Genomic DNA, 15,085 nt, shown 5'->3' with positions numbered 1-15,085 from the left:
CTGAAACCAATGGGGCAAACCGTTCTGTACCCTCTACTTCCTCTATCACACCTTCCTTTTCCAACTTGTCGTGCTCAGCCTGCATTTTAGATCTCACTGAAAATTGCACATTCCATGCTTTACCACACAATGGTTGCACACCTTCATCAGTCAATTCTAGAGCGAATTTTGTCATCCAGCAAATCATCCTCCACGGATTTCACCACTTGACACAACTCTTTCACAAATATAGGGGGTCACTTTTTCGGTCCAACATCACACCTAGATCCTTTTGGTGGAGCCAACTGAGGATACTATCCCCTTTTGATGAAACTTACATTTTACCAGACATATACCTCCTTTATCTTCAAATTTACCTACAAAGTAACTTTCTAACTTTATCGGCTCCCCACTTTAGGAACATGGTCTGATGTCAGGCTTCATCAATTTCACTTTTATCTCAGGTATTTGATTAAAGAATGTTGTTAAAAATTGGGTCTCTAGTTGTGAAAGGTTTGCACCCTGCCCAAGTAGGGACCACAATCCTAGTCAGGATAAGCTAGTTACACACTAAAAGTTAACCTATGCTCACCCTCTGGTAGCTTGGCACAGAGCAGCCAGCCTTATCTTAAGAAGCTATGAGTAATGTATTTGTGCAACACACACACATATACAGTAACACAATAAATACACATAAAAAAGACTCCACACAGATTTAGTAAAATAGGGAATGTGTATCTGAGAAGAATAAGACTAAAATTACAAAAATCCAATCAGTGGAAGTCGGGATATGGATTTTTAAATATTAAATGCCAAATCAGTGCTAAGAAGTCACTAGCAGTCAAAGGGTTACTTGAGGTTGTGAGGGACTGGTGCAAATCCAAAGTTCAGGCTGACTGAGAAGGAGGGCAGGCTGGCTACAGGACCCATGCAGGGACAGCTGAGAAAGTACCTTGGATGGAGCACAGGTTAGGCTTTGCTGAAGTGAAGGCAATGCATTGACATCGAGCCGCACAGAGCGGCATTGTTGGGCCACACAGGTTGTGGACCTGCTGTCATCAAAGAGATTTTGCATCAGCGTCGAAGGGCGATGTGTTGCTTCCGACCTGAACAGTGGTCACGGCCAGGGGTACGTGGTGGATTGGATGGCGGATGATGAAGTGCGGTGCAGAAGGCACCTTGGTGAGTATTTGACGCGACTGGGGTACCACGTGTGGATGTACGTTGAGGGCGTTGGGGTGTTGGCCGCCGGGGATAGAACTGTACAAAAGTGCAGATTTGATGAGACGGGGCGGATGCGCTGCACTATGGGTGGACGTATGTAGGCCTGGGTATGGTGTGTAAGGACCATCCAGTGTCTAGTGGAGGGGCGAGAAGGCTGGAACGCCGTGCAACAGCAGGGAGTTTTAGGAGCCTGAGTAGAAGGTAATCATTGCCATCCAGGATGCTGGGTGAACAAAAGGGCGGGTGCGCCTGCTATAAGCCATGAGGATGCCGTGAGACACTGGTTCCGTGGAGACTGCCGGATGCGGACTCCGCATGGTCCTTACACACCATACCCAGGCCTACATACATCCACCAGTCGTGTCGACCACTCACCAAGGTGCCTTCTGCACCGCACTTCATCATTCGCCATCCAGTCCACCATGTACCCCTGGCCGGGTTGGAATTATCACCGGCTCTGTGGGACCTTCTTTACCTTTCCTCACAAACGCCACACAGCCCTGAAGAGTCACAGGACTATTCCTAGTGACGAAACACGTGTCGGCTGGTTGTTTGATTCCATTCAATCATTACTTCAACGTTACACTGGTGTCGACCGTTGCTATTTTGATCTAAACGAGACTTTCATACCATTGTCATACCCCCACCACATGTGCCCGGGACTGTGCTCAATATGCATAGCAATAGCTCCCCCTCCGATTCTCACTGCTAAAATTCTCACCAACAGACACATTTCACACTTCAACTGTTGCTCAAATCTTCAAGAAGCACTATTGTATTTTTTGCCTATCACTGTGTCACTTTTGGTTACTTGTCTATGAGTGTCTTGTACTCCTTCAGCGGTGTGCCTATCACCGATAACCATTCGTATCAGGCAACATAAAAGCACTCATCTTAAGATGAGTTGACCACTTTGCTCACAGCCACAATGCAAAGAGACATGCCTATTGCCATTGATCCCATTGACAAATATTTGGTATGCAGCAACAATTGGTTTTGTAGGGAAGTGCAATATTTTTTTAAAAACTTCTTTGTCTCCTGATGGAAATTGGGGTTGCCAAGTTAATGGTAGAGAACAACAGATAAAAAACACAAAGGCTGTTCATATAGTTCCAGGACTTCATGGTGCAAGATATTTTGTGTGGGCATGAGGGTTAAAAGGAGGTCAGAGTCAGATGCATGTGGAGACAGGAATATGGATCATCAGTGAATTTATGGTTATTTAATGAAGTGTGCCAGGGATAGAGTGAGGTTCAGTGGTTGATCATGCCAGATTGTTTCGAAATAGGTGGTCAAGAATTGTTTTCAAAATTGTTTATTGTGTCTACTAGATCAGCATCCTGTGGTTAAACTTTGGGTTACATGTGGCCGCTAAAATGTTTTGGTGAGGTAGCGTGTTCTTTTAGTGCATGCCTTGTAGACAATGTAGTAGAATTTGACGCAAATTGTAGGGTAAGTTGTTTTTGGAGTGGTGGAGATATAGTTAAATTTGAAGATGTGCAAGACAAGCTCAATTGAATTGTTTAGAGTTGAATCTGTGTCTTCTAACCTCAGTTTTGTGCTGAACTCCTGTGAGCGTACTTTGACCAGGTACAGTCATAGTTTTGAGGTGTAGTCAAGATACACATTAGTAAAGACTTTGGACTTAGCTGACTAAAAGACAGTAGATATACCTAGAGACAACAAAATTGTCTCTATGCTGCCACAGGTATTTGGAATTCTTCCCCTTCATATTATATTTGGGGGGGAATCTGCTCTCCGTCTGATGTGCAGCTTATGACTTTCTTTTTTCAGTATATGTTTGTTCTGCTACTTTGGTGTGTTTTGGTTCATTTTTTCTCATTAAGCGCGCACCTGCAACAGCAAGCAGCATCATTTCTTTTCACAAGACCTCTTTGTCATGGCACGGTATTGCATGACATGGTATGACATGTTTTGTCCTGACCCGCCATCACAAAACATAGCATAACAAAGTTGGAAAATGCATTGCATTCTCCATTGCCCCATAAGTCTAGTGGCTCAGAGGGTCTGGGTGTAAGACTGTTATTCTCTAGCAATTGATATATTTTTGAAGCCTGGGCAAAGCACTACGCTACACTCGCGTAGTTTGCGAAGTTCGCGCTACTTCGCACTACGCGAATTGCACGTAGCACAGTGCGAACACGCGTAGCGTAGTGCTGCGGTCATTTATTGCTTGCTCGCGGTCCTCAGCGTCAAGTTGGCGACCGCGAGCAAGCAAAATGATATCACGGCGAGACTTTTTCCTTGTTTGCGATCAGCAACATCAAGTTGGCGATCGCGAGCATGGAAAATAAACCTCCCGGCGAGATTCCCAACCCGAGGAGGTCAGGTTTCTCATTGCGAGTGGTCGCGTATGCTCGCGACCGCTCGCGATGAGAAACTACCAGTTCGCGTTGAGAAAGCTGCCGCTCGAGTAAAAATCTACTCGAGCAGCAGAAAACTACAGCTCGCACTGTGCAAGATGCCATTTTCAATGATTGCACAGTGCCGGTTGCTTGTCCGCACTGTGCAATCATTGAAAACGACATCTGGCACAGTGCGAACAAGGTACTACGCAGTTCGCGAAGTGCTACGCGTAGTGCGTAATGCACTTTGCGTAGCTTCGCGAAGTGCTACTTCGTGAACTACGCCCAGGGATAATATTTTTAAAGAAAACAATTCGGCAGAGACGATGGTCATGATTCACCATACCTTTTTGTCTCTAGTTGTGTACTTGCGCATGGTGGAGATTTTTGTATATATAGTGGAGATACTCTTCCTACTTAATTTAAAAAAGGCCCACAGCACAAGTGAATTGATGTTCTAGATTTCATTTCTAGATCTGCACGTATGCACATATATATTTTTTCCAACCGAGGTCTTGTGTGGCATGTCCTCACTGTAAAAAAAAGCATGTGCATGGTGGTACTTGGAAAAAAATTAAGTGTAGCAAATATAAATTTTATTGAGTATTTTGTATCATTTTACCTTTTTAATGCAAAGCATTGCGGTCTTGGCAGATAAACCTGCTTGTTGGGATTTTGAATTATATTTGATCTAACCTTAATAAACTTCTTGATGTAGGAAAACATCTTTACAATATCTATACTGAATGTATTTTGTCTAAACCTCTCTGTTTCAATAGGTTTACTTTCTTTGGTTTCATGCGAAGGATATAATCCAGTCTTTCAAAACACTTGAAAGGTAAATATGATATTTATTATTCTGATAAAGTGGCATTGAATTACACCTTGCAACATAAGATAATAACTGGGAACTCTATCTTGGCATAGATTGCATTCATTGTTGGAAGATATGGTTTTGCATCTGCCAAAGATCATTTTTCATGAAAGTAGCTATGAGACTTGGTAGAATGGCTAAGTTGTTATGTTTGGAATCAGGAAACCTGGGCTTTATTGATTCTTCCCAACTTCAGCTCCTGGACGAATCATTACATCTCCCATCAGATGGCAAAGTTCAACAATACCTTCACATCCCAGAGCAAGTCAAGTTTTAATATCAGTGAACCAGGCATACGAATATTTCAGTAGCCAATGAAACAGACACATCTGATTTATTGGTCACTTACTTCCCTGGGCATTTGAAGAGAACCGAATAGCTGTAATACGTCTGAGGTAACATATGAATGACTACTATGTATCAAAGCAAGCAATCAGAGACATGTTGAATTACAAAAAAAGTCTTAAGTAGTTTTATGTCGGAATTCTTAAATCCAGGTATTAGTCTACAAACAAGTGAAGCTAGCAAACACATTTCTTATTTTACTATTGGTCTATTTAGCCCAGCATATATATATTAACGCTGAATTAGATTTGAGCTATAGTTCTTCTTGGCAGTTAAGGACAACCCATCCCTGCACTTTGGAAAGTGGAGGGATGGGTCTCCTACTCTGGATGCAGAGTAGGAGACAGTTTCCAACACTGAAGAACCTAAAGAATCCCTGCATTAAAGTGAATGAATCTTAAAAAAGCATGGTTTCCCCTTTGCAACAGTGGCGGAAGTGCCTCAGTCTCCACCGCCTAAATACGCCGCTGACAAAGGGGCTGATTATGATGCGGTTTGAAAGGACTCCTAACAGCATTTGTTCTGTCCGAATCAGATAGGGAATGCGTCATTCTGACCGAATCGTAAAGGTTTCCAACCGACCAATTACAATGTGAGTTAGGCGTTAGGAATATCCTAATCCGAACACAACAGCATTCGGAATGACCGAGACATATGGAGTAGACTCGTACGTCTCTACGGGCTGCCTTTCCGAACAACCAATTACGATGCTGGATCCGGACAGCCTTTCCAAATTGTGCCATCCAACTCTAATCAGCAATCGTAATCAGACTATGGGGGCCCGTAGCGAGTCCCCCCGGCACCCAGAGCCTTCCTTATCGGGCCCGTGGGGGTACCCATGGGTCCTCCATTTCAAGCCATGCACCATGTGGCAGGCACCAGCAGTTGCCCGCCACAGGGTGCCCAATTTTTCCCAACCACCTCTTCCTTCAATGGGAGCCTATGCATTCGGTCGGAACATAGGCTCCCGTTGAAGTCAATGGGAGTCAGACCAAATCGTATCTGGAAGCATCTAGATGCATCGTAATTGGTTGGTCGGACTCTCCCGATCTGAGTCGGTCGGAAACCATTCCCAAACTGATTAGGTCGGAATGATTTCCAAACCGCATTAGCCACGTGTTCCTGCAACCTATTTAGAGTCAGTGAGCACATGGGCAGTTTACCACCAGGTAATACCTAGAGGTAGCAGGCAGTAAAAACTGCAAAATGACCTCTCATGTCATGAGAGAAATCTCCCATGGCAAGGGTGCCATTGTGTTTTTCTTTATTTTCATAAACAAAATCATGCATTGCAATTTTGTTTTTGAAAATGAAAAGGTGTAAGTTTGACGTCCAGCTCTGTCATGTTGATGTCGTCGCCTGTCAAACTTTCAAAGCATTTGCAGGAAACCTCTTGACGCTGAGCCAGTGGACATCTCAAAATGTGGTGGGCTAGTAGTCCATCACGGCTGTGGAGTACTTTATTCCATCAAGCTAATGGAGTAACTTCCCATCTGCCAAATTCTTAATCAGGCCCTTTAAACATAGGTGCATTTTCACATTGTTGTTATAGGCAGCAGTTGTGATATATGTGACCATGTAGCATGCACGCAACTCTTAGCATCACAAACATTACCTTTGGGACATTTGATAGCTTATTAAGACTTATTCTGAAATGTGTGCAGAGAGACTGGATATAAATAAGGTCAGGGATGTATGAAGACAACAGATTTCCCTAGCAGAGGAACACAGAGGGTGAGGTGGTAATACCCTATTTGAAGCTATCTGGCCTTGAAGCTGTCTAAAATAAAACCATGTCATGGTTGAAGATATTTTAAATCTTTAGATCGTATGCACAATAGGTTCTGTAGATGTTTATGCAGGCTACCAAGCCAGTTTGCCAACTGCTCTTTACGGCCGTGAATTGACTGAACTGATTTATTTTAATTGATGTATAATCTCTCAATTATCTTGGGGTTACATTTTTGGTCTCTAAGTAATCCAGGAAATGTTAAAATGTGTTTTCATCAATTGTTAAGCTGTTACCTTGCCCTTGGCCTGATGTCACTGAACCATCTACTGACAAAAATATCACATAACCTCTGAGCTTTTTATTTTAAAAGAAACAGAGATAAATATAGGCACTTTTATCCAGTAGTTTTAAAATGTCCGCTGTACCAAGTAGTATCAAAATAAAATATCACAGCATTGAAGTCACTGAAATTAATGCACCTGTTTTGCAATTATTGGTGTACTCCTCAGTTCCAATTACACCTTCCCTGCCTTTTTGCTGCTCTTTTATAGGAAACTTTGCAGTCACTGTCACCACACCTTTTAAAATGCATAAAGTTGTGCAGTGCTGCTGTCCAATAATGCTATAGGACCATAAGAGAATTTAATATGATTTTGGACCACTCTCTTGCATCCTCATATAATCCTTTATGACCCTTATGTACATTACATAATAATAGTACTTGTAAAATTCTTCATATCTCTGATTAACACTGGTTCAGTTCCCACCCCCTTACAATCACTTAAATCTTATTCTCAATTCAGTATAATTTATCTGCTGCCTACCAACTATTGACCATTGCACCTCCAAATATGCATGTCAATTGGCTATAAACAACACTTAAGCCCCTACACCCGAGGACATCATTGCATATCTTCATCAAATAATTAGCAAGTTAGCTGCGCTATTCAACTCCACTTCATATGATTCTTTAAGTGACAACATTCAAGCAGAATTTTGATATCTATGACCAGTGGCGTAGCAAGGGGGGGAGGTGGTCCATCCCGGGCGGCACAAGTTTTGGGGGGTTGCACCCCCTGCTCTTACCTGTGACCCTCGCGGCAAATGCAGAAATTGTCAGCACCCCCTCTGGCCCCCCACTCTTACATTTGGTTGCAACGGGCGGCAAACGCAGGGCGTGCCACGGGCAGCACAAAGCCCAGCTACGCCATTGTCCTTAACACAGACATGACAGCCCAAGACTCGTCTTACTCCCCCACTCCTGATCTCATATAATACTATCTACATTCTGCTCTCTACTACATGCACCATATAACCCAGTTTAACTGCTAAACTCCTGACTTTCACTCCTGAAAATTCACTCAAAATTTCCAATAAATTATGTTCTCACAACACTATGCAGTAACCATAACACAGATGTTAAGTCACCAAAATGCCAATGCTAGCTGAAGTTACATCATGCACCCTTTGACCTCAGTGACATCAAATAAAGTGATATCAGATGACACTTGACGTTGAATCTTCCCAAAATGTGATGCCACATGACCATAACCCGGATAACATCACAGCAAGTGACAGCTCATATCTGTCATTTTCTCTACAAGTTTAATATAACAACCCAATACAAATAAATGTCCATTTTAGATGCCATCTATAGTTTAATTATCTTGCTAAAATGATATTCCAGGGGAATATTACTCATTTTTTTTGCACGATTTGAAACATGATGTGTTCATTTGAAAATTAATTTGTGGCACCACAAAAAACAGAACACTACTGGACACCTATATTATTGACGCCACAAACTGTAATGATCTAGTGGGTCCCTTAGTGTATACCTCAAAGAGATGTTTATTGATAAATTATTGGGGGAACATAAAAAGAGATTAAAAAAATATATGGAAGTTATGCCCACCTGTATTTGTTGATATGGACCATATATTGAATATGAACTATGCAATTGTCTCAAATTGTTCCTTATTGCTAATACATTTTGATGTATGTTCGTTAGCTGTCATCAGTTAGGCAAAACACAGTGGTAAAGCTTTCATTCAAACACATTGTTTTAATGTAATAATAAGAACGAAACATCTCAACAACTTTAAAAATGTGTTTGTTTTTATTTCATTATTATTTATTCAGAAGAGGTTGCATTGCACTGCTAAATTTATTTATTTTACAGACATAAAAGGGTAATGTCCAGGCCCCAGTGAAAGCTGTAGAAATGCTCATCACAGCAACGTTTACCTACTGTTCTTGGCACTGGTTTTCCCAACTGTGAGGATAATGGCACTATCTGAGGGTTGCAAGACACAAAGCACAAGTTCCATCTGCTACCCCTGTTGACCCTCAAATGAATTTGTTGGTCTTTAATCAGACACTCCTCATACTCTTCTTTAGAACTCTGCCCAAATCATGCTCTTTTCCTCGGCAACCTCAGTAGAGTGCATTCCAAACTTTGCCTAAATTATGTGGGCTCTTTTTGACCCAGTCAACCATCATAGCATGAAGACCAAGGACATCTCCTTCAGAGTCCTGACCTACCTCACTTTTCATTTCTTCTGCTTCCTTCTCCCAAGAGCCTTTGCAGCATACTTCAAACCTGTGGATGGTATACCCTTCCTTAAAGAGCCTTTAGCTGTGCCATACTCTTTTCTTCCTTTTCTTGTTCAAATACTGCTGCCTTTCTACTTGCAATCTGCTTAACGTTCCATAACACGTCATCTAGGCACTCTTTTTCATGAAGATCTCTCTCATACACGTACTAGCTTCATCTCCCCTGCACAACATAATGACCTTTCCTCATTCCTCATTTTTACTTGACCTCTCAGCTATGTGTTTGATAGTCAGCCTTCCCATTACAGACATCACCTTCACAGCACTACAATATTACTTCTTAGTTTTCATCCTCTGTTGGACAGACTAAGCAAGGTCCTAAGCCCACTCCTTACGATCCATTGCATTCTTGCAAACTGCAGAGCTCAATTTATGTATCAGCAATATATTCTTTAGATGTCATTGTAAACATACTTTATGCTTTATGTCCACATCTCTGTTTTTCTGCTCATTACAAATATTCATTGTAACATTGCCATTTGCATATATATGATCACAAATTCCGTAACGAGGCAAACCAACCCGCAAATGTGACCCGCATACAAATTAACGTGCTCATGACCTTTCGACCACCCCTTCACTAGCACCCCACAAAACATAGTTTTGTTTCATTGGTAAAAGGTTAGTGGTTCCACAAAACCCACATTTCCAATCTTGTAAATCACCACACAGATCATGTTATGGGCCACATTTTTGCAATGTATGCCATTTTGCACCACGGGTTATTCAGACAAATAAAATAAATGCTTTGGTTGTGTACAATTAACCCGAACATTTTCTGTGAAATTAATAATGTATGATTTGAAAAAAGCATGACATTTCAGACGTTGACGTTATTTGTTTCTGTTAGTGGAACTGTAATGTCATGCCTTAAATTGTTGCAGTTATTATATGATGATATGATTAGTGAGGAAATTCTGCATATATTGTCATGCAGCTTATATCAGTAAGTCAAAACCTATGCAGAAAAATTCACAGAAGCTGAACGTAGCTGAGATATCATTACAATGTTATTGAAAAAACCTAAAATGGTAGAAATCTTGTATTGAAAATTTGGAAAGGTAGACCCAATTCTGGTGTTAACAGAAAATATGTCACTTTAATTTTCAATGGTGCACGATACTGATTGGAGCACCAGACTTTGTGAAACTTTGTAAAACTTCATAGAATCTATTGTTTTCTAATTTTCTGTTCCAATGTAGTTGTACGAATGTAAGACCTACTTTACACACTATTTTATGCGCCTAACTGCAATCTGTGTGCATAATACTCTCTTGTGGTTGAAAATGTCACTACCTGCTTTACAGGTGCCACAACGCTGCATTGGTCCTACCCCCAGGACTACAAATACTGCAGGGTATGATAATTATGAGATTTAGATTACCAGGCTATTCTACGTTTTTTAACTCTTGAATGGGCCAAAACTGGTTTTTAAGTATGTTTTTCTCTGGGCGCTTTCGCCACAGGCAATCACAAGGTCTCCCTGATGAAATATCCCTGTGGGAAACTCTAGGATGTGCTGTCATTTCTCATGCCTTGTAATCATGATTCATTGAGCAGCACATTTATGGCCAAATCGCTTTTAGAGTAGTGCGAGTAATAATGGATTACTGAAAAAGCTGCAAGAGTCAACAATGGCTAGTAGGAGGGATCCAGAAATATGATTTAGATTTCATACCACTAAATATTCCATCCCCCTGTTGTAAGTATTTGATTAAATGTGAGGTGTACAAGAAGATTTGTTGTTCATAGATTTATAAAACTACTTTTCATTTTTAACAGAAATTACTTTTTAATTTTCCATTCAGGACCCGCTGCTGAGCTTTTTTAATGTCTGATCACAGACAACATAACCTCTAGGCAGGTTTTAGATGGATAAGTGAGATAGCAGGTGACTCAATCAGGAGCCTTGGAACACCATGCCCAGTTGTACAAGTATTGAAAGCTGTGTACTGTGAGAAATCGGGTTGTTGGTTGGCTAGGGTGTAAGACCTGGTCAAGCAACAGCCACAATCCCTTGCAGGGTGAACCACAAAAAGTCACAAAATTAAGCTGTGCTGAACCCTGGGTATAGTGACACAAAAAGCAGTCAGGCTTAACCTGGATACAATGTGTAAAATATTTATGCAGCATGCAAAGAGTATTAAAGTGAAAACACAAGACTGGAAACATCCCACATCAATTTAGAAAAATAGAGTAAATGTTAAATTATTTGACACCAAAAGAACAAAAATCCAAATCGTAGAACCAAAGTTATGAATTTGTAAAGTTTTTAGAAAAATGTATTCCCTAAAAGATCAACGCGCCAACAGGGACATCAAGTCGAGCAAGAACAGGTCAAAGTAAAAAAATATGGCCAGCCGTGTTGGAGCGCGGTTTGAATACAAGAAGTGGATTGAGCCTGGTCAGCGCTTACCTTCGGACTTCGTAAAATTTCTGAGAAAAATCTTCAGAGACGGTAATATTCAGTGAGACAAGGCTGCAGGAGGTGTCTGAGGCTTAAGCGTAATTGTCGATAGCCTAGGGTTGAAGCCGCAGTGAAGAATTCTATGTTCGGACTTTGTCTCTAAAATGGAAGTTGAAAATCTCCAGCAGGACGAGGCAGAGGGCTGTAGCCAAAGACCCTTTGGTGAAGGACGATGAAACAGATTTGCTGCTGTGGAGAAGAAAGTAGCGGGAGAATCAACAAAGTCAATCCGACTAGCGATGCACCTCAGTCGGATAGGTGAGCATGTTGGTCTCAGTCTCATGCAGGCTCTCAGAGCAGGCTTTTTTTAGCCAACAAATGTCCCCGATTTTAAATGTTGGTTATCCACTCACCTTCAGCTCTACTTCCACGTGCCCAAGACTGGTGGTGCACCACTTGGAAGGCCAGGACTCACTCAGTTTCGGTTCAGATGTAGGTCCAAGGTAAAGGGAGCCTTATGGCCAGCAAACTAGCTCTTTGGAGTCAGTCTGGTTGTCCTGGGTTCAAGTTGCAAGGTCTGTCCTTCGTCCCCAGGCAAGAGGGCAGCATTGCAGAAATTCAGTATGGCAGCATCGGCTCAGCAATCCAGCAGAGTGGCAGTCCTTTCAGCAGCACAGCATTCCTTCTTCCTGGCAGAGTATCCACAGGTCCATAAATGTACCAATGAGTTCGTCTCTAAAGTCCCCTTTTTATACTTGGCTGCCCTCCCTCTGGAAGGTGGGGGAAGCTTCTAGAAAAGGGCTTTATTTTACATATAATTTACTGATTATCCTTCCCTGTCTCCATGCTGGCTGCAATGACAATGCTGAGGTGATAGCTATTTTGTGGGGGAGCAGCAGGGCACTCCCAATTCATATTCAAGTGGGGCTGTGCTTAGCTCTGCCACCTCATCCTGCCAGCAAATGGCACATTAAGGCACACCTAAACACTTAATTGTGTGAATGTCTGGGAGGAATTCACAAAGCCTCACTGACAGTTACCCCCAGTCAAGTTACTCAAGACAGGCACAAAAGGGCTAAGGCAGAAAAATGCCTCTTTCTAAAAGAGATAGTTTCAAAATTGAAATACAAAAAGAGCCTTTACCATACCAATAAGGGGGTTCCTTACATTTCCAAAAACACCAAACATGACATAGTTATCTGCTCCAAATTGGAACTTACAGCATATTAAATGGAAAATGGATTCCCCAATGTATGGGAGGGTTAGGTCTCACAGTAGTGAAATATGAATTTAGATTGTTTTCACTACCAGGACATGTAAAACCTAAAAGTACATGTTCAGCCTTTTAATTACACAGCACCCTGCTCTATGGGCTACCTAGGGCCTATCTTAGGGGTGACATATGTGTAATAAAAGGGAGTTTAAGGCTTAGCAAACGGGTTTTAATTTCAACTCAAACAACAGTTTAAAACTGCATTAACACTGTAGTGGCAGATCTGGGACATGTTTTATTTCTATTTAAGTGGATGACACAATAAGCGCTGCATGCCCACTGGTAGCAATTCATTTAATAATAATAATAATAATAATACTGCCATTTATTAAGCGCGAACAGCTACCTCCTAGGTGGTGTCCTGGAGCTGTAGCGACAGGTGATCAGGGAGTGATTAAATTAAGCCAGGTTGAAAAGCCAGGTTTAGACTGCCTTCCTAAATTGTATTTCGGAGGATATTTGACGTAAGGTATTGGGGAGGGAATTCCACAATTTAGATGCCCCAAACATAAATGATCTGCCACCCAGCCGGGTTTTCTTCACTCAAGGGGTGCAGAGTAGATTCTGAGAGCAAGATCTCAAAACACATGACTGCATGTAGACACCCAACCTCTGTTTTAGATATGCAGGGCATGACCCATGAAATGCCCAGAAGGATAATGTCAAGGCCTTGAATTTAATTATCTTGGCTACTGGTAGCCAGTGTAGTTCTCTAATATGAGGAGAGATGTGTTGCCGAAAAGGAACATGTTTGATTAATCTCGCAGCTGCATTTAGGACCATCTGGAGTTTCTTTACAAGGTAGGCCGGTAATCCAGTGTAAAGGCCATTAGCGTAGTCCAGGCGGTCAGTTACTGTAGCGTGGATTACAGTCCGCCGGCGGCTCTCTGGCAGCAGATGTATACATTTCCGCAGGTTTCTCAGGTTACTAAAACAGGTGGCTGTGACCTGCTGAATTTGGGCCGAGAAGGATAGATCATCCTGCCATTTTACACCCAGATGTTTTGCCTGGCCCGCAGTTGCAGGTGGCGGACCCATTTCCTCAGTCCACCAAAGTGCGTCCGGCGGTGGCTGGGATTTGACCAAAACATCACTTCAGTTTTGTAGGCATTCAATTTAAGTTTATTGTTATTCATCCAGCCCGCAATGTCTTTTAAGCAGCCTTTGAAGCACTTGAAAGAGTCTTCGGTCTGATCCCTGAATGGAAAGACCAACTGGGTGTCGTTGGCTTAGGAAATCGCCTTTACTCCCTAGTTGGCTATTAAAGTAAATAACGGGGCAAAATATATATTAAATAAGAACGGGCTTAGGGCAGACCCTTGTGGCACCCTGCACCACAAAGGCTTGCGCATGGATTGATACGGTTGTAAGGCCACCCTTTGAGTGCGCCAGTAGAGGAAGGACTTCAGCCAGGCCAGAGCGGTGCCATTAACCCTGCTGGCCAGAAGGCTTTGAGTCAGTATAGCGTGGTCCACAGTATCGAATGCTGCAGAGAGATCCAGGAGCGCAAGCATAGCTGATGCTCCTGAGTCCAATGCCATTCTAACTGAATCAGCTCCCTCTAGCAATGCAGTCTCTGTACTGAACCCTGCTCGGAAACCAGATTGGGTATCGTGCAGGATATTGTTATTTTCAATGAAGTTGGTCAATTGCCGCTGCACTACCTTCTCTAGCATTTTTGCAGGGGCAGGTAATAGAGGTGTGGGTCTGTAATTGTTCAGTTCCCCCGAATCCATATTTGTTTTCTTTTTTTAGGGGAAGTAGAGTGGCATGCTTCCATAAATCAGGGAAAGTGCCGGAGGAAAGAGAAGCATTCCAGATTGTAGACAGCACATAGCTTGTGGGATTAGCCAACTCTTTCCACAATTTAGGGGGGCATGGATCTTCTGGCGAGCCAGACTTGCATCCCTGGATCATTGCCACTGCATCCCTCTAAGAGATGGGCGCAAAGGCAGAAAAGAGAGACAAGGGTGCATGCCTAACTGCCATGTCGGATTTAGACATAGTGGTAGTGGCTACAAAAGAGTTGTAGACGTTGCTGATTTTATCATTAAAAAAGATTGAGATTCTCTCGCACAGTGCCATCGATGACTGGGTATCAGTGACCATCTCGCGGAGTTTGAGGAAGGAGTTGACCACCTTAAAGATAGCCTTTCCCAGTTTATCGGAAGAGTCAATACACTTGGCAATGTGGTCTCTTCTTGCCTCCTTCATAAATTTGTGCATAACCTTAAAGGATTTCTTATATATCATTTTGGCAGAGGTGTCA

The 15,085-nt window shown here is 42.3% G+C and overlaps 1 protein-coding gene across 2 annotated transcripts in view; it reads left to right on the top strand.

Moving 5' to 3' along the window:
* Nucleotides 1-15,085, top strand: part of OTOP1 (otopetrin 1) — a 176,195-nt gene that overhangs the window by 73,346 nt on the left and 87,764 nt on the right. For both annotated transcript variants that reach the window (XM_085643336.1, XM_085643337.1), the window contains exon 4: nucleotides 4,349-4,407. In XM_085643336.1, the coding sequence (XP_085499462.1) occupies nucleotides 4,349-4,407 (59 nt within the window). The remainder of the gene's footprint in view (nucleotides 1-4,348; nucleotides 4,408-15,085) is intronic.

Source organism: Triturus cristatus, chromosome 2_2 (genome assembly GCF_964204655.1).
Source record: "Triturus cristatus chromosome 2_2, aTriCri1.1, whole genome shotgun sequence".
NCBI classification, from domain to species: Eukaryota; Metazoa; Chordata; class Amphibia; order Caudata; family Salamandridae; genus Triturus; species Triturus cristatus.
This window is presented reverse-complemented; position numbering and strand designations above follow the sequence as displayed.